At 38.9% G+C, this 26316-nt stretch overlaps 1 protein-coding gene and 4 non-coding genes across 5 annotated transcripts; 3 read left to right on the top strand and 2 right to left on the bottom strand.

The window, feature by feature from the left end:
• Positions 1 to 259: 259 nt before the first annotated feature.
• On the bottom strand, positions 260 to 330 carry TRNAG-GCC (transfer RNA glycine (anticodon GCC)). The gene has a single exon. It is a non-coding gene; the product is annotated as a tRNA-Gly (tRNA).
• Positions 331 to 6987: 6657 nt separating this feature from the next.
• TRNAT-AGU (transfer RNA threonine (anticodon AGU)) lies at positions 6988 to 7061 on the top strand. The gene has a single exon. It is a non-coding gene; the product is annotated as a tRNA-Thr (tRNA).
• A 2891-nt stretch (positions 7062 to 9952) lies between these two features.
• On the top strand, positions 9953 to 10023 carry TRNAG-GCC (transfer RNA glycine (anticodon GCC)). Its single transcript has one exon. It is a non-coding gene; the product is annotated as a tRNA-Gly (tRNA).
• Positions 10024 to 15382: 5359 nt separating this feature from the next.
• On the top strand, positions 15383 to 15456 carry TRNAT-AGU (transfer RNA threonine (anticodon AGU)). The gene has a single exon. It is a non-coding gene; the product is annotated as a tRNA-Thr (tRNA).
• A 4226-nt stretch (positions 15457 to 19682) lies between these two features.
• LOC140322257 (olfactory receptor 8A1-like) lies at positions 19683 to 22019 on the bottom strand. Its single transcript, XM_072398842.1, has 2 exons — positions 21999 to 22019; positions 19683 to 20612 (listed from the first exon to the last, which is right to left on the bottom strand). Exons 1-2 carry the CDS (start codon positions 22017 to 22019, stop codon positions 19683 to 19685), a joined length of 951 nt encoding a protein of 316 aa, XP_072254943.1.
• Between the last annotated feature and the right edge of the window lie 4297 nt (positions 22020 to 26316).

The raw sequence follows: 26316 nt of genomic DNA, 5'->3' as shown, positions 1-26316 counted from the left end.
CTACAATTTAAAAAAAAATTTCATGAAAAACAGTGGATCACTTTTGGTACAGAAATCTAGACCTCAGTGTAACGCTCAGGAGGTTAAAAGGTCAGAAAATCAGCAGCAAATAAAGTCCTTTACCTTTATGATATGACCAGTTAGTAAGCGTCAGTATAAATTACAGTGGCAGTTTGATTTGTGTCATGAAGTGATGATGTGGCTGAATACTTCTTCCTATAACAATTTATAAAGTTTGCACAATTCATGAAAAGTTTGCTGCATTGGCCGGGAATCGAACCCGGGCCTCCCGCGTGGCAGGCGAGAATTCTACCACTGAACCACCAATGCATTCATGCAGACCCCTGCCAGGATACGTGTATACATAGATATACTTCTTTCATATGGTGAAGTCATGTGTTGAAATACATGGGTTATCTTATTTCTTCTATAATGTAAAAGTAAACTTTCAGACAATAAATTTAAAGGGGAACCAAACCCTAAAGTTGTGATCACACAGGGGATATGCAATAGATTAACTAGCCCTCCCTGATAACATTTTTTTAAATTTCACTCCCTGGTTTCATTGTGGCCATAGCCATCTTCACCCGGTCTCCTTCTAGGTTTCTGACTTCTTGTGCGGCAACCCAGATACCCACCATGCCCAGAAAAAAAAAGTAAGATACACATGTGTAAGTCCTGGCTTCAATTGTGTCAGCCTTGATAAAAAAAACCTCGCAGGCATCCTGGCAATACAGGTTAGCCTACTTTACACTATAAAAAGTCCTGATCCTCTCACTCAAACTGAAGCTTTTCAAGTTTGTACCTCCTATAAGATTCAGGATCCTGAATGGAATCCAAAAGAGCAGGGATGTCAAACTCAAATACACAGAGGGCCGAAATTCAAAACCTAGACCAAGTCGGGGGCCAAACTTGAAATTTATTGACAAAAATTGATAAAGTTTACTACTTCATCTATAACTAACGAAAGCAAACCCCTCTACACACACTTTAGGGTTGAAAAGACTCATTTCTATCTATCTGTATCTGTCTGTCTGTGTCTGTGTCTGTCTGTGTCTATGGCCCTGCCTTATCATCGGGGAAACACGGTAGGTTTCTGACTTCTTGTGCGGCAACCCAGATACCCACCATGCCCACAAAAAAAAAGTAAAAAGTAAGATACACATGTGTAAGTCCTGGCTTCAATTGTGTGTGCCTTGATAAAAAACCTCACAGGCATCCTGGCAATACAGGTTAGCCTACTTTACACTATAAAAAGTCCTGATCCTCTCACTCAAACTGAAGCTTTTCAAGTTTGTACCTCCTAAAGGATTCAGGATCCTGAATGGAATCCAAAAGAGCAGGGGTGTCAAACTCAAATACACAGAGGGCCGAAATTCAAAACCTAGACCAAGTCGGGGGCCAAACTTGAAATTTATTGAAAAAATTGATAAAGTTTATTACTTCATCTATAACTAACGAAAGCAAACCCCTCTACACACACTTTAAGATTGAAAAGACTCATTTCTATCCATCCATGGAGGCTGTGTGTTGTTTATCCTCTCACATCACAAGTTTGTCTGACACTAAATATTACACTATGCAGTCTCTAATAGATTGAAACAAACACAATGCCCCTGGTAGTCAGGAACAATGTGATCATTGCTTAGACTTTGTGTCACATGATGGGTGTACAGGAATAATTTCTATGAATTGCATGTATTGAAAATGATGATGTGAGGTGGTAACGCGTGTGGGCCAGATGTAGTTCATTTTTGGAATTTTTTGGGGGGCCAAAAGAAGGACCTTGAGGGCCATTTTTGGCCCGCGGGCCAGAGTTTGACACCCCTGCAATAGAGAGAAGAGACATGAAGCAGAACTAAACTTGATTAAGTGGGTTCATTATTGGAGAAAGGACAGGTGATAACTTACCTGCACTTTTTTACACTCTCCTGTCCTCTCATCACCTTTTCCGTATGTTAATTTTATTACAGAAGGAATTTAACCAGTCTGTTCTACAATAATGAACCTGTCAGCTCACAGTGTTTTTTTAAACAAGTTTGGGACTTGTTTAAAAAATTCAGAAGTACATAATATCACTTTACCATTACCTGAAAAGGTTAAAAAATCCCTAGAAATAAGTACACTACACCTTAGAAAAAATCGTTATCAACCTTTTTATCTAATACTTACCTTTATAAAATCCTGCGCTATGATTTGCCAACCATAGCATTTTTCAAAAATATTCTCTAAAATTAGACTGTACCCAACATTGCCAAAATCACCAGCCCATCCCCCACGCACTATGCCAAGGAAGAGATTGTTTCCCTATGGCCTTTCTGAAAAATAATAGTAAATGGCCTCAAAAATTAATGCAATGTATGAGTAAGTTTTTTGGGTTTTTGTACTAAGTTTACTTTTGTCCAGAACTGGGACAATGTAATTTGAACCAAATCTTGCAGTGTTGATCATTCCAAGCATTCCAAAGTGGAATGTTAAAGTCCATAGTTTTCCATACATTCTGCCCCCAACTATGCATTGGGTTGCGTTACATTGGAAAAATGTCCTCCATGTTGGATTTGATTCCATTGACCTTTGGGGCATCCAAGTTCATTCTTTTAAAACTAAAATGCATGGGGACATTTATTCATTTATGTTTTCGTGTGTGTGTGAACCCTTAGTGAAAAAGATATTCCAACCTGGGAAAGTTCTCACTTCATAAGTTAGAAAAAGTCATTGGTGCCTCCAACTGTCCCCCCTTCCAAGGTCTCTTTGATGTCCTCAGTTCCCATGAAGTTCCCATGGTCCTTACTCCTCCTAGTAGCCTGGTCACACTTTACAGAAGTATGGGGAGGTGTGACAGGAGTGGGAGGGTGACAACACAAGTGACAATTGTCCACACACACTCTCACACACTAATATCACTCAAATACCAAAACAAGGAAGTGTGTTGGTCTCCAAACCCAACATCAACCCAACTTATTTTTGTAGAGCTGTAAAAGGTATTTTATGTAGGATTTCAGTCCCAATGTCAACTGTTATGGAGTCCTCCCTTGGTGATCAGGTTATGTATTGTTTGATACCTAAAAAGTTTGGTTTTCCATTGAGGATCATGAATCTGAAACACATAATGTCCCAGGAGAGCTGTATTGGATTCATGCATACAAGTAGCCTGCAAATCCATTGAAACCCACTACATAGCCATTTATTACCTACAAAATCCAAAGGCCATTTAGCTTCACTCACTCTCCTTGATCTCCCTTAGGACTTCAAGTAGTTATTAAAAATTCAAAATCTACCTCTGCAATGGGGAAAGCCTATTTGCTTGTCTTTATCTTCACACCTTGCTGTAGCATACAGTGCCTCATGCTTGCTATTATACAGTGTCCCATACCTCTCTGCAACACACAGTGCCTCATACCACCGCACAACACACAGTGCTTCATACTGCCCCACAACATACAGTGCCTCATACTGCTCCATAACACACGGCGCCTCATACCACCGCATAACACTCGGCGCCTCATACGGCCCCACAACACTCGGCGCCTCATACGGCCCCACAACACACGGCGCCTCATACGACTCCACAACACACGGCGCCTCATACGACTCCACAACACACGGCGCCTCATACGGCTCCACAACACACGGCGCCTCATACGACTCCACAACACACGGCGCCTCATACGGCTCCACAACACACGGCGCCTCATACGGCTCCACAACACACGGCGCCTCATACGGCTCCACAACACACGGCGCCTCATATGGCTCCACAACACAAAATGTGATATACTACTACAGTGCAGCAATAGTGCTGGAGTATGAAAGCATTGGTGGTCCAATAGTAGAATTCTCCCCTGCCATGCGGGGGGCCCGGCTTCAATTCCTTGCCAATGCAACAGTTTGCTTTTGCACTAACCACAAATTGTTCTAAAGTTCACTTTGCACTACAGTAATTGCTTCTTAGTTGCTTTACGTATTGGTGTACTGTTACTTTATAATAACAAACCTGTTCCTCTCTGTATATTTGTGTCTAGTCCACCGCACAGGACTGCTAATGTGGTGTTAATACAAACTGTATTATTAATGAGCATTAAAATCTTTATGTTCATCTAACATTCTGCACAAGGAAAGATGCCACATCATCACTGCACGCCATAATCTCAGCACCTTGTACATCTTGCTAACTGTTGTACTTTTGCTTTTACACAAAATATCTTTGAATAGGATACAAAATAAGATGCAAAAAATATGGTATGGGCCCAATGAAACCAGCAAAGTTATTTTAATATGCAAAAGCTTCATTATTCAACCCTGCCTGCCTGCCTGCCAAGCCACTCACTGCTGGCTAATCTTTAACAAGGGGCAAATAGGTATTAGAAATTTAAATAACACAATAATGATCACAAGGATCTCATATGCAACTAGTTCATCCCTTTTTTCCATTCTGGGATGTAAGACCTTCTACTTTGCATGACCAGGGCTTGTACTACACATGGGCGTTCCTCTCCAGTACCTGATCAGCCGTCACTCACCTCTGCTACCTCCATAACGAGAATCCCTGCTGTGTTTGGATAACAGGAAGCCTTTTACCAGGTGGACTTAATAAAGGAACCTTCATGTCTCCATACCTTATACCTTTCACTGTTATGGCTATGAGTTGTACTGGCAATGCCAACTAATTTGTATCTGTTGGTCTCACCCTGCCCCAAGAAATCCTATTTGGCGAAACGCGTCAGCATATGAGAAGAATGAAGTCCTTTATTGATAGCCTTCATAGGAAGTTTGGACTTCTAGAAGGTTGGACCAAGGAATGGTGTTGTATAGTACCAGGTCTTACATGCCAGAATGGAAAGAAGGGATGGACCACTTGTATAAGCAATGTATGTAATCCTTATTGTACATATGTATTGTGTTATTTCAATTTTGAATACATGTTTGCCAACTTAAAAACCTTGACCTTTTAGAGAGTATAACCCTTTTTCTTGCATTTAAATACTTTTCTATAACAATCTTCATTTCTCTAACCAGTCAGAACCTCTCCCAGGTAAGTTCCCTGCTCGAAAGACCCAGGCTAAGGAGATTTTCCCACCACCAGTTCTTTCTAGCACCACCCTTTGCCACGGGTCTAAATGCCGAACCCATCTTCTGCATCCTTAATCATACTACTATATCCTACCATAAACCTACCATCCCATAGTGATCGAGGGTCCAATGGACCAGCCTATTCACTGTTGCTACCCTTGTGACCCCCATGCCCGTGCTACTGAATATTTATCTTTCTGCTGCCATGTTTCCTTCCTGGTTCAAAGACTTCAACTCTAAAAACCTTCTTTTGATCCCTCGACCCATCTGGAATACCTCTTGTCTTGCCTATTCTTACCTACTTAATTATTTGAATACTGCATCAAGTATCTTTCTTCTAACTCTCTTCAGTCTGGGTTTGGCCACCATTGATACCTTCCAAGATAAAAGCCTCCTGACCTTAATCTTTATCGGGTCTTCAACACAATTGAACATTCTCTACAACTTCATACTCTCACATTCCTATACATTGATGGTGTAGGTAATTTATGAATCTCCTCCTACTTGTTAGAATGCTTACACATAAATTTTGCTTCATGCCCACTTTTTATTGGGGTACAAGGTTCTGTTCCTGGAAGTTTCTCTTCTCTATCTGTACTCATGACCTTGAATAATTATTGAATCTGTTTAGATTCCAGCACCACATCTATGCAAACACTCAAATTCCCAAATCTACCTCTCAAATATGGACCTTGTATGTCCACCATCTTTTTATGTCCTCCTGCCTTTTATTACTATACAAGGAGATAATGGTCCAGTAACCTCATTCCACCAAGCTTCATGTCTAGGGTAAAGTTTGAATAAATTCCCATTTAGGCCTCAACTATCTCCCATCACCTCACTCCTAAAAAAAAAAAAAAAAAAAAAAATTAGAAAACACACCTGTCCTTATATAAAATGGAACCACAATGCTTGCACTTGCTTTAGTCATACCATATGCAGTCTGAATTATTGTAACTCCATTCATTATGGCTTACTAACTGACTGATTAGCAACTTTTCAAGTTTCTACCTAACTGTTCTGCTCACCTCTTTCATCATTCCTCCCTCTCTTCTTATGCTGCCCCTCTCATCCAGTTCCTCCAATGGCTGCCAATAACCCCCAATTATCCAGTTCAAACTATTAATTTGCACTTTCAAGGCAATTAATAATGTTTCCTCCCCATACATGTCCTAACTAATTACCAGATGTCGTCCCAACATAATTGGTAACCAAAACTCCTCTACCCTGATCATCTTTGTGCACATCATTCCCTCCTTTGGAACTCACATACACAACACACCCAATGGCTCTGAGCCTTAAAAAGCTTATCCTATGAATGCCCCTCCCCAAGCAAACATACAATTTGTCATCATTACTATTGTGTATATTGGCATATGACAAGTTTGGTCTAAATGCCTATCCACCAGTCACCTGATTGGCACATGGAAAGTCAGGGAACCCCCACATTGATTTCCTAGAGAGATTATGAATAGATTAAAGCTGAACTCCATTCTTTCTTTACCATTTTGCAAACTTGTGTATAGTCCTCCCTTGTGCTAAAAGTAATTATTTCAATTTTTCAGCTCACCATGACTGTGGTTTTTACACAAGGAACTTTAGTCCACTTCATTTGCTGTCTGACACAAGCATTCTTCTTCCCTACATCTCCTGCCCTCATGCCTTCCTTTCATTTATTTGTTTTCTGTCTTGTTAATTATGTGTTTTTTTCTCTATGGCGGCTGCAAGCAAATGTGCTGATACAGTGTGTGAGAGGGAGTGATGTGAAATAGGAATCCACTGTCCTTGCTACAGCTTACTATTTTGCTAGGATGCTGTCATGGAATCAATGGAAATACAAAGCAAGAAAATAAACGGTAACATTGTGAACGTAAACAGCCTTGTTTAACTTCATGATTAAATCATTTTTTTTCATGTGGCGCTGTGGCTTAGTTGGTTAAAGCGCCTGTCTAGTAAACAGGAGATCCTGAGTTCGAATCTCAGCAGTGCCTTTATTTTCATAAAACCCCATTCCCAAACAAGAATGGAAGTACTCCTGATGGCAAAAATGGTTTCCAATCCTTAGGATAGCGGAATCTTATGGTCCTATGACAAGTATTTAAAAAAGAATTATACAATAGAATGGCTAGCTTATTTGGGCCAATATAAAAAGTATCTTCTTTTCTTCAATAGCAGTGATCACATACATCGGTCAGTTCAAATTGGTGTTGAGTCCGACTTGGATTTGAGTGACCTCGGATATCAAAATCTGAGCAATACAAGCTCAAATTCCTCATTTGTATTATAGGCCCATGTTCAGGATTATTTATTGAAAGGCTGCCACACTTGTGGAATAATCATTCCAAAACAGACTACGCTGTGTGCCACCAGTGTGTGAAACAGACATTCATAAAAATTACTCAATCCTAATTGCACCACTACCGCCTCCAACAACATCAGCCTATCAAGAAAATTGGTTTTGTCCAAAGTTCCTAAAATTGACTAAGGAAATACCTTTTAGTGTTTTGTCACCAAAATAATTCACCCTAAAAAAAATCAGAACCTTAACCAAAAAAACAGAATTCAGACTTGTAATTTGAGAATTAAGGTGGATTTTTTGATTAGTCAGGTCTGTAGTTGCATATGGTCATTGTTGGGCAGCATCTGACGATGGTTGAGGGCATTGACCACACGGGTCACGTGTACCCAAGGCAAAAATTATAACTATAACATAGTTTAATGAATCCCCTGCTGCAGTTCATATTTTACCCCTGTACGCATTGCATGATCCAGAGCAATATTTATATATTAGCTTAGCAATGAGCCTAATTCATCAATCATTTATTATTTACATATGATGTTGTAGTACAGTGCTCATGCACAGCCAGTGCCACATATTATACATAACACAGTTTATGTAATTCTTCCCTAGATCAAATAGAAGGAAACTCTAGCCATAGAAAATGTATTTGTTTTGTTATCTTTTAGTACAACAAGGCCCTTTTCTGGCAAATGAAACGTTTAAAGTTTACAGAGGACACGCATGACTCCATAGTTGCCTGCAATAGTGTCACATACCTCTCTAACACACAGTGCCTCATACCGCTTCATAACACACAATGCCTTACTTTACAGCAATATTGTCTTTTTAAGAAAAAAAAATACTTTTAATGCAATCAAAATAAACCAATAGGAATATATGTGTGTATATATATATATATATATATATATATAATATTTTTTTTTTTTTTTTTTTTTTTTTTTTTTTTTTTTTGACCGATGTGATTTTACATTTTCTTTTGTGTATTATAAAAAAAAAAACTGTGTTTCCATTACCAACAATAACAAAGTTATTTACAAACGAACGGTTTTATTTTATTTAAAATTTGCAGGTTTTTGATACTTGTCAATTTAGAAAATTATGCGGAATGACTGGAAATTAATCTGGGATTTGAAACAGTGCCTCATACCTCTTCACAGCACATAGGGAGACATATACCGGTATCAATTGAAATTACAAACAACATTAAAGCCATTTAGGCTACCTTTAAGTTTGTGAAATCCATGCACCTAGAATTATCATTAGGCAACTGTCATCAAATGGTTTTAGCGATAAGTCTAAATTAAGTGCGCGGATAAGGTTTTATTGGGGCATTTATTAGACTACTTTAGTGTTACTTTAGTACTTTTTTTATATTGAACAAGCCTGCCTCTTACTGTCTATACATCTGTGTCTAGCCCAAAGCACAGTAATTGGTTTGGAACTTCTACAGCAGAGATACTACAAAACAGACTCTGAGTGCTTTGCACTGTGTGCATGTGTCTATCATACTGCACAGGGAATGTGCCACATCATCACTGCATTCCATGAGCTCAGCACCTTGTGCATTGTTGTACTGTTGCTTTTACACAAAGTTTATTTGCATTGGAAAATTTAATAGATGCATAAAATATGTTATAGGCTCAATGAAACCAATAAATATGCCAAATCTTTATTATCTAATTTTTCTTCCTGTAATGTTTTAACTAAACTTTGACCCATAAACTTCATCAAACCATTGCTGCAGCCTCTCCTCCAGCCTCCATGCCTATTATCATTTTAACGCCACCTCTTAATGTCCAACTATTGAATTGTGCATCTTGCTCTTGTTAAAAAGTCTAATTGTGAGTTACATCTAAAAAAAGACATTTCTGTTCCTGGAATTTCTCTAGCACATAAGTGTCAAACTCTGGTCCGCAACATCCATTTTTTGACCCCCAAAAGAATCCTAAATATGAATTGCAGCTGGCCCGCCGCTGCATTCAAATAGCACTACTACAATTCCCGGCATCACTTGCGTTTATAAATCAGCAGGCTCTCTGCCTATGCGTGGCCCCGCATTGGACTGTTTATAGATGCAAGTAATGCGGGGGTTTGTAGTAGCGGCATAACTTGTGTCTATAGACCAGCAGCCTCTCTACCTATGTGTGGCCCCGCTTTGGACTTTTTTATACGCAGGGAATTGTAGTAGTGGTGCTATTTCAGTCTCAAGTTTGGCCCGCGACTTTGTCTAAGTTTATAATTTTGGTCCACTGTGCATTTGAGTTTTACACCCCTGGTCTAGCAGATCAGTAAATTTGTGTCCTCCACCAACTCCGGAAATCCATCTGTATATCCAACACTCGTTAGTGTAGGCTTGTAGATAAGACATCAAAAAGTCTAAGAGGTATCAAAAACAAAACAGCATGGAGGTGGTTGGATTTCATAAAGACTTATGATGTTATAAATTGTTCTCAAATCTAACCAACAAAGGCTCAGTTTGATAAATTGTAATATTTGTGATATTCAACAGAAAAAAGTTATGAGAGGTGGTACCCTAGGGTTACCTAATTAAACAATGAGGGCACAAATCTGCTCAACAATGCATTGGTGGTTCAGTGGTAGAATTCTCGCCTGCCACGCGGGAGGCCCGGGTTCGATTCCCGGCCAATGCAAAGTTTTCTGCAATACTTTCCAAAAAACTAAAATTGTATATAGTTTATAATAATGTCACATCTTCAATGAAAATTTTCCTGGAATGAATCTACGTGTCTTGATAAAATTAAAAGTGCTCCTCAATTTATAAAAATCCAAAGCCGCATCACTATGAAACCTCACAGCCAACACAGAATATTACATAGATCAGAACTAGGAATATGAACAAGGATTCCTATTTCACAAATTAAAAGGTTTTCAGTTAAGCCGCATACACACACGTGCAATTCTTGTCGTTGGAAAGGATCTTTCATGATCCTTTCCAACGATAAGAACTGCAAGATGCATGAACGAGTGCTGTACATACAGCGAGAGTAATTATGAGATATGGAATCTCTTGATGCAGAGTCGCCCAAAAGCCTGAGATCCAAAAAAGGTAGATTTAACTTTTAAATAACAGGGGAAGTGATGCACAGGCAGAGCATATTTGATTCTCAATATCCCAAAGGGCAGAAGAGTGTGAGATTCATCCAAAAGATGGCCAAGGACCGCTTTGCCTTTATGTTTCCATAGTTCAAAAGCCTTATAGGCTCGACCCTGGGGAAAACAGGGCGTGGTATGCAGAGGAGTGATAACAGTTGGACCCACACAACAATGAAACAGCTTTGTGATTTCTCTCCATGCTAATAAAGTATCCCTCAGCAAATTTAGATCTGGCAATAGGGGGAGTCTTGTCCTGCCATACAAAAGAAATAAATGCTGACTGAAGTTTTTTGACATCAGTGTGAGGTAGGAGAAATGGTAAGGTTTGTAAAAGGTAGACTGTAAACTGATCATTTTAACAAGGTGGCAGCGACCCATTCGTGACAGTGGGAGAGATTTCCATGAGTGAGCTCAGCTACAATTTTAGATATAATGGGAGAAGAGTTCTGTCTTCACATATCCTGGGACATTACGGGAAACTTGAATCCCCAAGTACGTTAAACAGGAGTTTGCAATTTTTATACCCAGGGTATTTATAGTAGTAAAAAGAGTTGGGGGCGGGGTTGTAAGTAAAACAGAGGATCTCGCTTTTGTTGTAGTTAATTCGAAATCCTGAGAAGGAGCCAAAATAGGAAATCTAGTGAATGATGGAGGGGGGAGATCTTTACTCGGGTCATTAAGAAACAGCAGATCATCATCCGCAAACAATGCAAGACTGAGCAGTAGGATTAGAATACATAGATTGGAAAACTTTTGCTATATGCCCACCAAATCCAAACTTGGCCAGAACTAAATTTAACCAAGACCACTCCACACTATCAAAGGCTTTTTCTGCGTCAAGTGCCATGATGGCAGCGGACGCAGAAGTAAGACCCGACAAACGGGCGTGTTCAAGAACTACTAGTAGTTTCTGTATATTATAAGTGTTAGATTTACTGATGATGAAACCGGCTTATGCAGGGCTAACTAACTGTGGCAGAAACTTAGCTAGGCGATCTGCCAGGATCTTAGAGGGCAGTTTAACATCTTTGTTCAATATTGAGATTGGACGGTATGATCCTGGATTCATGGGATCCTTTTGCTTTTTTGGAAATACTTTTATAAAAACTAGTTTTCCTGAGTCTAGATACGTAGACTGGGAGAACATGCTGTTACACACAGTGATAAAAGGAGTAGAAACCCTGTCGGCCAAGATTTTATAGAATTCAGCGGGCAGGCCATCAGGGCCTGGCCCTTTCGAGTTAGATGAGTGCTTGATGGGCGACACAGTTTCCCCCTCCGTAACAGGCGAGTTAAGAAAATACAAATCCTCTGCAGATAACTGTGGAAGCTTTAGCTTATCAAGAAAAGCTTGGCCTTGGGCCACATCGCTCCCTTGGGTTGAATATAATTTTGTGTAGTAAGATTAAAACACTGAGGCAATACCCCTAGGTGCTTTATGCACGACCCCTTGCAGGTCCTTAATAGCCGTGATGTGCGGCGGCGTCCGGTATCCCTTTGCTAGATTGGCCAGCAGTCTACCAGACTTATTTCCATATCTAAAAAATTCAGGGACCTAACCATGGTATCATACTGGCCAATCCAGAAATCACAAGCTCTTTTCGCTTCCAACCAATGTTCCTTATCAGAAACAGAAAGAGATGACTTGAAGGCCAGGTAAGCTTGTCGTGCTTGAGAACATGCCTCTCGATATCTTGCAAGCGTCTGTTTCTTCTTGGACGCAACATAGGCCATAATGTTGCCTCTTAGTACTGCTTTTGCTGTGTCCCAAAATAGTGCGGGGTTAGACTTGTGTTGAGCATTATGATACTCATAATCCTGCCATCAATATACCAGATTTTGTTGGAAAGATTAATCTTTGGCTAGAAAGGAGGGAAACCTCCATACAAAGTCTGTCTTGTAAAAAGCCATCAGTGAGAACTGAGGAGACAGGTGCATGATCCAATATTACCAACGGATGTATTTCAGTGGTATCAATTTTACACAGTAAGTCATCAGAGACCAAGATGGCATCTATCCTCGACATTGTGGAATAAACTGCCGATACATGCATAAATTCACGCTCCAGTGGGTGAAGGTGTCTCCAAGAATCAGATAACCCTGCTGCTAACATAAGATTGATATGCCTTGTAATTATTGGAAGAAACTTCTTGCTTGGGAGGTGGTGGGTGCCTATCTTTGATAGTAGTCGGCACGGCATTAAAATCTCCTGCCACCACGAGAGAGGTGTGCGGAAGTATTTGGAGGGTACCCAACAAATGATTATAGAAAACAGTATTGTCTGAGTTGGGACCATAGACCGCCATTATAGTAAGGGAGTGAGCAGGGAATTGGAGGGTGAGCGATGTCCATATGCCATCTATGGCGTCACATGACTTTGCAGTTATGGTATACTGTAATGTTTTATGCACCAGGATAAGAACTCCAGCACGTCGCCCCGCCGCCCGGCTTTCCCAGACTTTACCCACCCAAGTGGTACAGAGAAGAGGTAAGATGTTTCTTGTATGATGGCAATATCTGTTTGTATCTTTTTTAAGTGCCTCAAAAATTTTTTGCGTTTAGCAGGGGACCAAAGGCCCTTGACATTCCAGGTAGTAAGCTTAAGGAGGTATACATAAAAAAACGGCCTTCAAGAGCATGTTGTAGGCACAAAAACAATGTCATCACACCACAGCCACACCACATGTCTGTTAATTTTAAATGAAAATAACTCCTTCATAACTGGACGTATAGGATATATAGGGGATTGAATAAACATCTACTGTAGAAAAATTTAAAATAAGAGGTAAACTTAGCCCCCATATTCACCGCACAGGTCTGCTAAATTTAAATACAAAATAAATACTTTCTTCTCGTGGAAGCATGAACAAAAAATTAGGAGCTTATTTAACCCCCATAGCCAAACCACAGGCTTGTTAAAAAAAAATCCCACTCAAACTAAAAATATTGGGATATTTAATAAATTTTAAACTTTTTTAGGAGAAAATTTAACTTTTCTCTATATTACCATGGTTAAGAAAGTTAACTTCATAACTGTATGTGTGTGATATACTGGTGTACAAAATGAGACATCTACTGTAACAAAGTCCTATTTGTACTTTATATTTAAATGTCTCTAATATATGAGGGCAGAAAAAGATATTACTGGTTGCAAATAGAAGTCTCCTCATTCCCTTCCATTGTAAGATTGGTCCTCCTTTGCACAATTTTATGTTGGTGACTTGTCTGGTCTTGTGAAGCTGGGTTATTCAGCAAACTTCGAATGGATTTCCTAAAAGTAATTTGCTATTGGTAAATGTTTTCAGTTCCGGACCAGATTCCCCCCCAAAAATCTCAAAAAAGACCTTCAACAGAACCATCGAGGACCCTTTTAGTTTAGGAATGGGAAAACATTTTGGCTTGGTCCAGGACAAGTTAAAAAATTTGACGAGCCTTATATTACCTAAAAGAAAACTTGCATTCAAATGTTTACATTCAGTATTAGTGCGAGCAGTGTGTTGGTCACCCTAAGTTGCCAGTGGACAATTTTTGTACCAATGTAAGGCCTGGGTTAAAGAGACCAACAGGCTGTAGTTTGCCCATTCTTGCTGTAGAAAATGGAAGCTGGAAGGAGCCAGACACACAAGGATGGGCGGGAACATCCAAAACTCTAAGGTAGACAGGAACCTTTGATCATTTGAAGAAGGCCATTTCCATAAGGGCTTGGTATGTAGGAGCTCAGATGTCTTCCAGAGCCCTGACCTCAACCCTACTAAACATTTTTGGCATGATGATTGAGTTGTGAACCATGTCTTACCCACATTACATTCAAATCAGTGGTGAAAGGATCTGCTTCAACTTCTAGTTCCTCGAATGCACCCTGACTTCGCCTTCACCCACAGAGACAGACGTCTGGATAATTTTTGTACCAATATTTGACTTTAGCTGAAGGATGTACTAGAAAATGCTGAGAAAATGTTTGCAAATCAGCTGAGGATCATTTCAGCCCATAGTGGATGATTGTCATGGCCTGTATTGGAGAACCATTATGGTCCCTGAATAGGGATACTATGCTGAATTGAAATTCAGACTTCTGTTATGACCATAACTAATAGAATCTGCATAGGGAAAATAAAAGGGGACACAATATTGGTTCGAATTTAGAAGTGTGAACAAGATGATTTGGGTGATCAGAATAATGTTTATTAGATCTGCCACAAGCTATCAAAGAAAAAAGACACAACAGTAATAGTGGACGATATAGTAGGATTAAAACATTTTCGGTGTGATGGGGCCTAGGCTTTGAGGTGTTTATACTATCATTATGTATCATTGGAATATTTACATTATATAAAAGGGTGACTCTTCATTGAAGGAGAAAACACTTCCTGTGGTGGATTGTTAACCTCTGAATATTTGGAAATATTGCTTAATTAAGCAGTTTTTTTTTTTCTTTTAATTTATCGTCTTAAGTGAAGCTGTTTCATTTCTGTTTGAGACTCGGTAATCCCGAGTGTGACTCTAGGTGGATTTTAGGTGCAAAAAGCGGTAATCCTAGGTCACATTAAGGGTCGCTTTAACCTGAAAAAAACCCCCAAGAAAGCACTTACCTTGCTGTCCCTCGGGGTCCTGGGGACACGTCTGTCTTCTTCCGGCTTCAAGCACGAACTGCAGGGACGCAAGATCTACAGAGAATTCCCGGTGACGACGGTGCCGGCGGGCTGAGCAGCGCGCAATTCCAATATATATTTATGTATTTTATATATGCTACTGTACAGTTATTTTACATGTTTAAATATAAAAGGTGTCAGGAACTGTGCTAGAGAGCATGGCAGTGGCAGTTCTCTCTCCATGACCACGGTTCCATCTATTGCCCTCCCATCACCATAAATGGACATGTCACCTCCCATAACATGTGGCGCTGTGGCTTAGTTGGTTAACGCGCCTGTCTAGTAAACAGGAGATCCTGAGTTCGAATCTCAGCAGTGCCTAAATATTTTCCATCCACTTGTTAACAAGGACTGCAAACATACGGTAACATGAAGCCACACTTCTGTCTTTTTGGTGGGTTGAAAAAAAGTTGCTTTCTTGTAAATGATGACATGGAAAATCCTTCTCTGGTACCATCTTGGCCCCCCATTGTTGAGGTGTCTTACAGAAACGTGGAATATAGAAAAGAAGAAACATAAGCATATGGGATTTTTAAGGCAGTGAATACCATATGAGATATATGCAATGATATTTTATTAATACCCAGATAAATATTTATACCAAACAAGTAAAAATATCTGTATTGCCTCTTTCACACACTGGAGGCAACAAACATATATTAAAAATACATAGCGCGACATAATTTTCACCCATCCTTTTGGTAAATGTACATAGTATATACATAAATCTGAGGCGTTTCGCAGATTGAATCTGCATCCTCAGAAACGTGGACATGTCAGTTTAGTGACTTGTTCCAATGGGGGACAGTTTAGTGCCTTCTTCTATTACAGGTCAGATTTTATCTTCTTTTCTTCCACTGGGGGTCAGTTTTATGATTTTTTTTCCACGGGAGGGGGGCTCACTTAGGTGTTTTCTTTCATTGGGGTTCACTTTAGTATCTTCTACAATTAGGGGTCAATTAGGTGGATTTTTTTGGCAGTCTTTGTAATGTAGTGCCGCATCATCACTTTGTTCTACACAAAGTATATTGTCTACATGATACTTTATGGTAGGAGCTTTGTTATGTTACTCAAGCTATGTTCAGACCTGCCTTGAGATCAAGTGATCCACTGTGGCTTCCAGTCGCTGAAACCTTGCCAGCTGCAAAGTTTCTGCAGATATGGCAGCAGTGAGTGGTATTGTATTGCTCAGTGCCACCCCTATTCATACTCTATGGGGTACCACAGGTAAAAGCTACTAGCAGTATCTTCCCTGATACAATTAGTGGTACAATCAATCAATCAATCAATCAATCAATGCAATGGTGAAATAATCATCATCAATGCATTGGTAGTTCAGTGGTAGAATTCTCACCTGTCACGTGGGTTCGATTCCTGGCCAATGCAACATCTTTTACAGCACTTCACAAAAATAAACTTGCCTCACTATATACAAATAAAAGCCACATCACCATTCAAACCTCCTGTGTTCGAAATCACACCATCACATGCACCATACATTGCCATGGTTTAGAAGCCAGACACAGAATACCAAAACTAGCAATGGTTACAGAGATTCCTAATTGACAAGTGAAAAGGTGAGATTAGTTACAAATGATCCAGGAGGGGACCCCTCACCATTCTATGGCAATCATTTCTAAAATGTATTGTCATCCTTTTTCTATAATATGAACTGTAAATCAGGCATCAAAGACTCTAGAGGTGTCAGGAACAATAGCACAGAGCGTGGCAATTGTCTCTCCTTGACCACCGTTCTCCCATCTCCATAAATGGACATGTCACCTCCCATAAAGTGTGGTGCTGTGACCTAATTGGGTAAAGCGCCTGTCTAGTAAACAGGAGATCCTGAGTTCAAATCTCAGCAGTGCCTGACTATTTTCCATTTTCTTGTTAACAAAGACAGCAAAAATACAGTAATATGAAGCCACACTTCTGCCCTTTAATTGGCTGGGTAGAAAACAAGTTGCTTTCTTGTAAATGAAGACATGGAAAATCCTTTCCTGTGCCATCGCCCCCCCCCTATTGTTGAGATATCTAATAGAAACTTGCACACACTTCCACGACACTTGTGTCATCAAAAGTGGAAAATGTCCCAAGTGGATGATTAAGAAAAGCCGCCCAACGGCGCACAAATGGAAACACAGAAGCTGCATCAGTAGGAATGTCTCTTAGTAGAGAGTAATTATGAGATATGGAATCTCTTGATGCAGAGTCGCCCAAAAGCCTGAGATCCAAAAAAGGTAGATTTAACTTTTAAATAACAGGGGAAGTGATGCACAGGCAGAGCATATTTGATTCTCAATATCCCAAAGGGCAGAAGAGTGTGAGATTCATCCAAAAGATGGCCAAGGACCGCTTTGCCTTTATGTTTCCATAGTTCAAAAGCCTTATAGGCTCGACCCTGGGGAAAACAGGGCGTGGTATGCAGAGGAGTGATAACAGTTGGACCCACACAACAATGAAACAGCTTTGTGATTTCTCTCCATGCTAATAAAGTATCCCTCAGCAAATTTAGATCTGGCAATAGGGGGAGTCTTGTCCTGCCATACAAAAGAAATAAATGCTGACTGAAGTTTTTTGACATCAGTGTGAAGTAGGAGAAATGGTAAGGTTTGTAAAAGGTAGACTGTAAACTGATCATTTTAACAAGGTGGCAGCGACCCATTCGTGACAGTGGGAGAGATTTCCATGAGTGAGCTCAGCTACAATTTTAGATATAATGGGAGAAGAGTTCTATCTTCACATATCCTGGGACATTACGGGAAACTTGAATCCCCAAGTACGTTAAACAGGAGTTTGCAATTTTTATACCCAGGGTTTTTATAGTAGTAAAAAGAGTTGGGGGCGGGGTTGTAAGTAAAACAGAGGATCTCGCTTTTGTTGTAGTTAATTCGAAATCCTGAGAAGGAGCCAAAATAGGAAATCTAGTGAATGATGGAGGGGGGAGATCTTTACTCGGGTCATTAAGAAACAGCAGATCATCATCCGCAAACAATGCAAGACTGAGCAGTAGGATTAGAATACATAGATTGGAAAACTTTTGCTATATGCCCACCAAATCCAAACTTGGCCAGAACTAAATTTAACCAAGACCACTCCACACTATCAAAGGCTTTTTCTGCGTCAAGTGCCATGATGGCAGCGGACGCAGAAGTAAGACCCGACAAACGGGCGTGTTCAAGAACTACTAGTAGTTTCTGTATATTATAAGTGTTAGATTTACTGATGATGAAACCGGCTTATGCAGGGCTAACTAACTGTGGCAGAAACTTAGCTAGGCGATCTGCCAGGATCTTAGAGGGCAGTTTAACATCTTTGTTCAATATTGAGATTGGACGGTATGATCCTGGATTCATGGGATCCTTTTGCTTTTTTGGAAATACTTTTATAAAAACTAGTTTTCCTGAGTCTAGATACGTAGACTGGGAGAACATGCTGTTACACACAGTGATAAAAGGAGTAGAAACCCTGTCGGCCAAGATTTTATAGAATTCAGCGGGCAGGCCATCAGGGCCTGGCCCTTTCGAGTTAGATGAGTGCTTGATGGGCGACACAGTTTCCCCCTCCGTAACAGGCGAGTTAAGAAAATACAAATCCTCTGCAGATAACTGTGGAAGCTTTAGCTTATCAAGAAAAGCTTGGCCTTGGGCCACATCGCTCCCTTGGGTTGAATATAATTTTGTGTAGTAAGATTAAAACACTGAGGCAATACCCCTAGGTGCTTTATGCACGACCCCTTGCAGGTCCTTAATAGCCGTGATGTGCGGCGGCGTCCGGTATCCCTTTGCTAGATTGGCCAGCAGTCTACCAGACTTATTTCCATATCTAAAAAATTCAGGGACCTAACCATGGTATCATACTGGCCAATCCAGAAATCACAAGCTCTTTTCGCTTCCAACCAATGTTCTTTATCAGAAACAGAAAGAGATGACTTGAAGGCCAGGTAAGCTTGTCGTGCTTTGAGAACATAAAACCCAAGAACATTTTTTTAAATAGTTTTTTTTAGGTTTTGTTATTAAATTTATTACCTATTGGACATATTTGCCTATAAATTATAGCCTAAAATGTAAAATAAATTTCCATGCAAAAAAATTGTAACACTTTTTGCACGGAAATTTGGACAGACTTAGAACGCTAGGGAGGTTAGTTATACATCATCCTCCATAAGTGTTGTCCACCTATGTTTAAAATGTTTATACAGTTATGCTGTTCTAATATTATTTTTATTCTTCTTCTTCTTCTTATTATTAATAATAATAAACAGGATTAAAAAGGGGTTGCAAATGACAGACTAATACAGACAGTGATACAGGAGGAGAGGACCTTGCCCCGAAGAGCTTACAATCTAGTAGGTGGGGGAATTTACACACAATAGGATGCGAGATATGTAGTGATGGTTTCAAAATACAAAAGAAGACGGGTAGGCAAGTTTGAAAAAATGGGTTTTCAGTGCTCTTTTAAATGAGCAGAAAGTAGGAGCAAGCCGAATAATATGGGGAAGACCATTCCAGAGATTTATTCATGCATTATTTTGGTACTGGGAAAACCTATTTCCTTTTAGAATACCGAAAAAAAGCTTTTCTGATTTCCTGGTTCCTCAAGCTGTAAATAATGGGGTTGAACAAAGGGGTTATCACTGTGTACAAGAGAGATAAGGCCTTGTTTACATTTAAATTATGTCCACCCGATGGAGTCAAGTAAATACTAATGAGAGAGCCGTAGTATGAGCACACCACAGCAAGGTGAGAGCTGCAGGTAGAGAATGCTTTTTGTCTTCCAGAGGCGGTGGAGATGCCTAGAATCGTAACACAGATGCATATATAAGTCACAATGACAAAAACAAATGGCAACAGAACAATTACAATTGTCAGGAGAAAAGTTTCCATTTCAACATAGAAGGTGTTTGAGCAGGATAGGGCTAGAATTGGACTCAGGTCACAATAAAAATGGTCAATGACCTTAAATTCACAAAATTCCAATTTACATAGTAACACAAGTGTTATTAAAACAAAAAAAAAGCCTAGTGACCATGACCATGCAGCCAAGTGTAGACAAAGCTTGAGGTTCATGATGGCGTTGTAACGTAGTGGGTTGCAGATGGCTAGGTATCGGTCATAAGACATGACAGAGAGTAGATAGCACTCACAAGCAGTGCAGGACCCAAAAATGTAAAATTGAGTGAAGCATTCTGGGACCGATATTAGACTTCCACCATTCAACGTAACGTTAAGCATGTTGGGTACAATGTTTGTGACGAACATCAACTCGCATATGGAGAGATGAATGAGAAAAAAGTACATTGGAAATCGAAAGAGATGACTTTTACATATCAGAAGGATTATGAGTACATTTCCTATCATAGTGACAATATAAACTTCAAGGAGGAGGCAGAAAAATGGAATCCTGAAGCTATGAAGATCTTGGAACCCAAGAAGAATGAACTTGGACACTGCTGAATGGTTCCACCAAGGATTCTCCTGATTACCAAAAAATAGTTAAAACCAGAATCAGCACAATTCTGTCAATGTTTGTACAACTCTGAAATATCTTTAGGATGTCTACACTTGTTTATAGCTTATGTTTGTTAAAATCTATGAAATTCTTGTAATTTCTTGGTATTTCTGTTCTACTAGCATATGAAAATTCAATACAAAAAGGAAGTTTTTTTTAATTAAAAGTTTTGACACTATATTTAAAGATTTGGTCCCATCTTTCCGTTCCTCTGTTGCTTGAGACAAGAAAAAATTCTAACTTGGGATTAGAGAAAAATTGCTTTGTAAAATAAACAGTAAAAATGACCTAAATGATTCTAAATCATTTTATATACATGAAAAGTTTGAATAAGCTCCAGGAGGGTAGTATTTCCAATATGAAACTAACATGGAGACAGAACCGAAGTATATAAAGGAAAACTGACAACTAACTTTAGGTTAGTAATATTTTACAGCAGTAAGTGTAGTGGGTGCTTAAAATAAACTTTAAACATTTAGAGTCAAAAAATATAAATCATTTAAACATGCTTGAGGCAAACAGATCTGTTCTGGGACAAAACATATTTAAATTCTAAAGTGCGCAGATGTATTTTTGTATTTTTCTGCATTATTATATTTTTAAGATCACTAAATTTCTAGCAAGAACAGTTTATTTTTAAAAACAAAATATCATCAAGCATATAATTTAAAGCATAACTTTACCTAGAAACAATAATATAATGTATTGAAGCTTAGTAGTTATTGAATGTGGTGGCTGCATTAGATTCTTTTTCTTTATTTGAACCTGTTATTTTGCAAATAACCCACGACCTGTCCTATCATATCTTCATTTCATTTTGCTCTCTTTATTTATGGAAGAAACAATTGTCAAGCAGTACAGACTTTATAGCTTTTTATCATGGTGGTTTGATCGATTTAGTGATTTTTTATTCTTTTTATAATGTAACCGTATTTATATAGCAGCACTGTGCAATAAATAAGGGTTGCAATATCGAACAAATACAAACATTGACCACACAATATGAAGACAATATTTGGGAATTGTCTATTTTAAAGCAGGATCAAAAAGTATTCCTTGATGCGCTAACAAAAAAGTAAAATCCAATGTAGCCACCACATGTAAGCTGCCACACAGTCAATTTTTTTTGTTTTTAGCAGATAAAGTGTAAAGAAAAAGGGTTAATTGTTTGAATTTATATGTTTGGCTTAAAGTGCCTTTCAATTATAAACCTTAATAAATATTCCTATTTAATACTCCCAATGGCAATTCACTTTCTGTATTATGCCAGCGTTTGACATTTTGAGCTCTTTACCCAAATAGGATGGATTGTTACAGATCGGTATATCTATTCTTTATCTTCTGCTACATACTTGCAAAGATGTGAAAGCCATATCTTGTGTTGCTGTTGTTTTCAAGCAACAGGTCTTTTTATCAAAAACATGCACAAGCCACAAAGGAGATAATTAGACCATCGTTTTATCTCAGTTATAAATAATCATTTCATATTTTACATGAGACCTTTGTGGTTTATCAATGTTTGATGAAGACGCTAGGGTAATTTTAAAACAGGGAATGTTAGGTTTGATATTTTTAGCATTTGTTTTGTTAGAATAAAGTGACCATGACTTAATGCACTGTAAAGTATTTTTCCAAAGGAAGCTAATGGTCTCCCATCAAATATATACAATGCCACATCCCAATTTATTTTTATTATTATTTGAAACCCGGTTGTTATATTTTCTATGTCCAGTAATTTGTCAAATGGTTATATACATGCTTTCAGATCAAATATCTATCTTGTTTCTTTCAGGTCAAAATCCATCTTGTTTCTGCAGAATTAGTTTGTCTTGAATTCCTACTCTGGGGTAAGGTATATCTTCTCTAATGCTATAAAGCGCAATTCATCAAGATTGAATTTATGATCTTTTCCCATATGGTAGCTCAATGGGGTGACCAATTTCCCACTCCTAATAATATATTGATGTTCATATATTCTTTTTTGGAAACATCTTTTGGTCTTACCTACTGTTTTTTTTCGGACCATAAGATGCACCCAGGTTTTAGAGGAGAAAAACAAGAAAAAAAATATTCTGAACCAAATTGTAGAGAAATATTTATTAAAATATAGCAAAATAATACTTAACGACATAAACTCAAGAACCATCATTACTGTCATTAACAAATGAGGAGAGACTTAAAGATTCAAGCACTCTTGTAGTTTTCTGGAAACCCCAAAAACATATATATTGCTCAGTTGCTCACAATCACTTTTTTTGCTACCTTCATATATAATATTATATGTAGGGATGGTTTATAACGTATCATTTCAGACCAGGTGGGTATGTTGTTTTAATTCAAAAATCCACCTGGTTTCGCTCCAAATTTTCCTTTTCAATGTCACCCCCTCTGAGGTTTGGAGGAATCTGTTCAAGAACTATAAATCTGATCCTATTTTCATCCAAATTATGATGCATCCCCATATGATTACCTAGTGGGGTCATAATTCTACCACTTTTTATTGTGTACACATGTTCCTAAATACTCCTATTTAGTTGTTTTTTCGCCACAACTGCAGAAGGCCAGATAGATCACTCCCATAGATTTACATGTCACTTTTACCTTATAGGGATCTGAAAATCGTCTTCTTGTTGAGAATAGATCCGTCCACATTTCCTGCAAGTGAATGTGCCAATCTCTGTTTCCATATTTCTCACTTGCACTTGATGTGGCTTTAGACTAATCTGTCCCTTATAGTGTTGATGTTCGAATTCGGGTTGTCCTTATATTCGACCCAAATATGGCTGTTCGAATTCGGATAGACCCGACCCGAAAAACACGGGATTTGACTGCAAAAATTCGGGGCAAAAAAAGTTTAAAAAAAAATAAAAGCTATTCTTAAATGAATTTAATTTGTATGTGTTTTTATTTTAACTTGTTTTTTTTTTATTTTTTACAGGTTATCCGACAATGACATTATGAATTATAATGTCATTGTGGGATTCCCGGACCGTGGGAACTTTGCGGTCACAGCTAATTGAAAGCAGGTGCCTTCAATTAGCTGTAACCGCAGGCAATACCAGGGCAATAGAGGTTGAATGGAGATACGTATCTCCATTCATTACCTCTACTGCTCTGTGGTTGGCTGGGAAATAGGAAACCCTGACGACAGCTCAAGCATCATCAGCATTTCCCTTTCCTCAGCCAATCAGGGAGCAGAGCAGTCAGCGGAGCTTTACTATGCTGACAGCTCTGCTCCCTTGATCGCTCCCACAGCCCAAGAGGAGCTGTGACATGTATTCTGCAAGATCATCAGAATATCATCTATGTATTTGCGCAACATGAAAATGTGGTGCACATACAAAAAGACTTATCAGATCATATTTGTTTCTCCCACCCCCCCAAGTACAGGTTGGCATGTGTGGAGGAACATCGTGTCCCCAATGCCACCCCTGCACCTGGAGGGGAGAACAAAAAAGTAGAGGGTTAAATGAATGAAAAGTAATGGGGGGGGGGGGATTGGATGGATGGTTGATAAGTTTGGTGACATTTGATAGTGGAAGCAATGAAGATAATGAAGAAAGAAGTGCAGTTAATAGGTATATTGATACCTAAACACTGGATGGTCACTGAAACAATGCCAAGGGGAGAATCATATTAGCCACTGAAACAATGTCCGGAGTGAAGTTGTCTAATCTTGTATAGATAAACCAATCAGGTAATATTGCAATCTGAATAGTATATAGCAATATTCAGCAATAATGCCATAGAAAAATTATTGATACAGTAGTACAGTAGTAAATAAGTAAATATCATATGATGATGGTTGATACAGTAATAAAAACATTGGATGCAACGATAAAGAAGTAATACATTAAAATAAACAGTGATGGTAAAACTATATGTTGAGTATAATTCTAGAGATACAAATGAACATCCTTAATGATACTTTATGGATACAATACATGCAACAATAACTAATATATATATATTCATAAATAAATTCACAACTATATCAAACCCATAACTTCTTGTGGTGTATCCCCTTTCAGATGATATTACTTTGATCAATTCATTATTTGTGGTAGCACGAACAGATTTATGTGTAATGAAATGTTGTTGACTTATTGAACATAGGTGACTAAGAATGCTGGGTAGAGTACTGTCAATTTGGAGTTAAAAGAAAGGTTTGAAGCTGATAACTGCCTTCCTAGCCAAGGGGGATGATTGGCTTTGAGCAGAAATATCCATTTTGTTCGAACCCTGAGTAGTTTTTTGACAGTCTCCTCCTCAGCGGCTGGAAGAGATTTGTTCTAATGCTCCAAATAATCTATACAATAGTCTACACATGTGATTAGATAAATAACGCCTACAGATGGGCAGTTTACATGATATTTCAATCTGAGTGTGGAGCCATTGGGGAGGTTTAAAGCTAGATTCTCATGAATCCTACGCTGTTTACACATAAGGTCTCTCATCTGTACAAGTAGTGGTACATGGGTTGTGGTGGCTAGAAACCAAGGAAGCCTTTAGAGAACCCTATTTCCTGTAGGTTAATTATGCTTTCAATATGTGTTCTAACATTAATGTTCAGGGTAAGGATATCCCAATGTTTGGATAGGTTTTGATGATGATGGTTGTAAAGGGTTATGAGATGGATTTTACTTTTTATCGTTTGGGTGAATGAGTTTTATGGATGAGGTCATCCCTCTTAGATGTGCAAGCATTCCTGTAAGATCTTTTCAATAATTTTTTCTACTGTAACCTTTGTAAAAGTCTGTTTGTGGGTACTCTGGCCTCCAATTGGAAGTCCTTATCAGAGGTGCAATGTGACCTATGTGACCGTATGGTATACTACTAATGAGGGGTTGAGGATGGGAATTTTAGGCATGCAATATTGTATTGCCTGCTGTCTCTTTCCTGTACAGAGACGTTATGACTTGTAAATCCTTAGTGATGACGATTTAAATATCTAAAAAGGGAATTTGGTGAGTATGTGAGCTCATGGTAAATTTGAGGTTGAAAGGGTTGTTCTGTGTAAAATTAAACATCTTGCCTACAGACTCGAGAACTTGACCAGATGATGAGAATATATTCGATGTAGCTCTGCCACATAATTATGTGGGTCCGGTACCTCGGAAATTCAGGGTTGGAGAACAGAAGTTTTTCCCAGTTGCGCAGGTATAGATTGGCGTATGATGGGGGGCATTTTGTGTCCATCGCCACTCCCTGAACTTGTTGGTAGATAGTGTCATTGAAGGTAAAGATTTTTTGGGTCAGTATATAGTGCAGTAAGTTGTATTGGTTGTAAGCATTCAGTGTTGGGTCAGTGGTGTTGAGTATGGTGGCTTTGGTTTGTAGACACAGAGTGTGTGGAATGCAACCATATAGGGCCTCCACGTTCATGATGACTAATATGGCGCTCGGAGGTACAGTGAGGTCCTGAAGTACTTGCAGTAACTCGTGTTTCCTAGGTAAGAGGGTAACTTAACCACATAAGGTCTATAATAGGCATCAACCAGGTCGCTCCCATTTGATTCAATCGATTGAATGCCTGCCACAATGGGGAGTCCTGACAGTTATGAAATGCTTTTGTGCACTTTGGGCAGGCTATAGAAAGTGGGCATCACTGGATGTTAATTCCATAGAAATTCTTTGGTTTTAGCATTGATAATTCCTTGCGAGGAAGCT

This window comes from Pyxicephalus adspersus, chromosome 2 (genome assembly GCF_032062135.1).
Source record: "Pyxicephalus adspersus chromosome 2, UCB_Pads_2.0, whole genome shotgun sequence".
Classification (NCBI taxonomy): Eukaryota; Metazoa; Chordata; class Amphibia; order Anura; family Pyxicephalidae; genus Pyxicephalus; species Pyxicephalus adspersus.
The sequence above is the reverse complement of the archived record's forward strand: the minus strand, read 5'-3'. Positions and strand labels throughout refer to the sequence as shown.

Coding starts and splice junctions, on each gene's coding strand:
- LOC140322257 (XM_072398842.1), bottom strand. CDS start 22,019: ATGGCTTTCACATCTTTGCAA. Junction 20,613..21,998: donor TGGCTTTCACATCTTTGCAA/GTATGTAGCAGA, acceptor TTTGGTAATCAG/GAGAATCCTTGGTGGAACCA.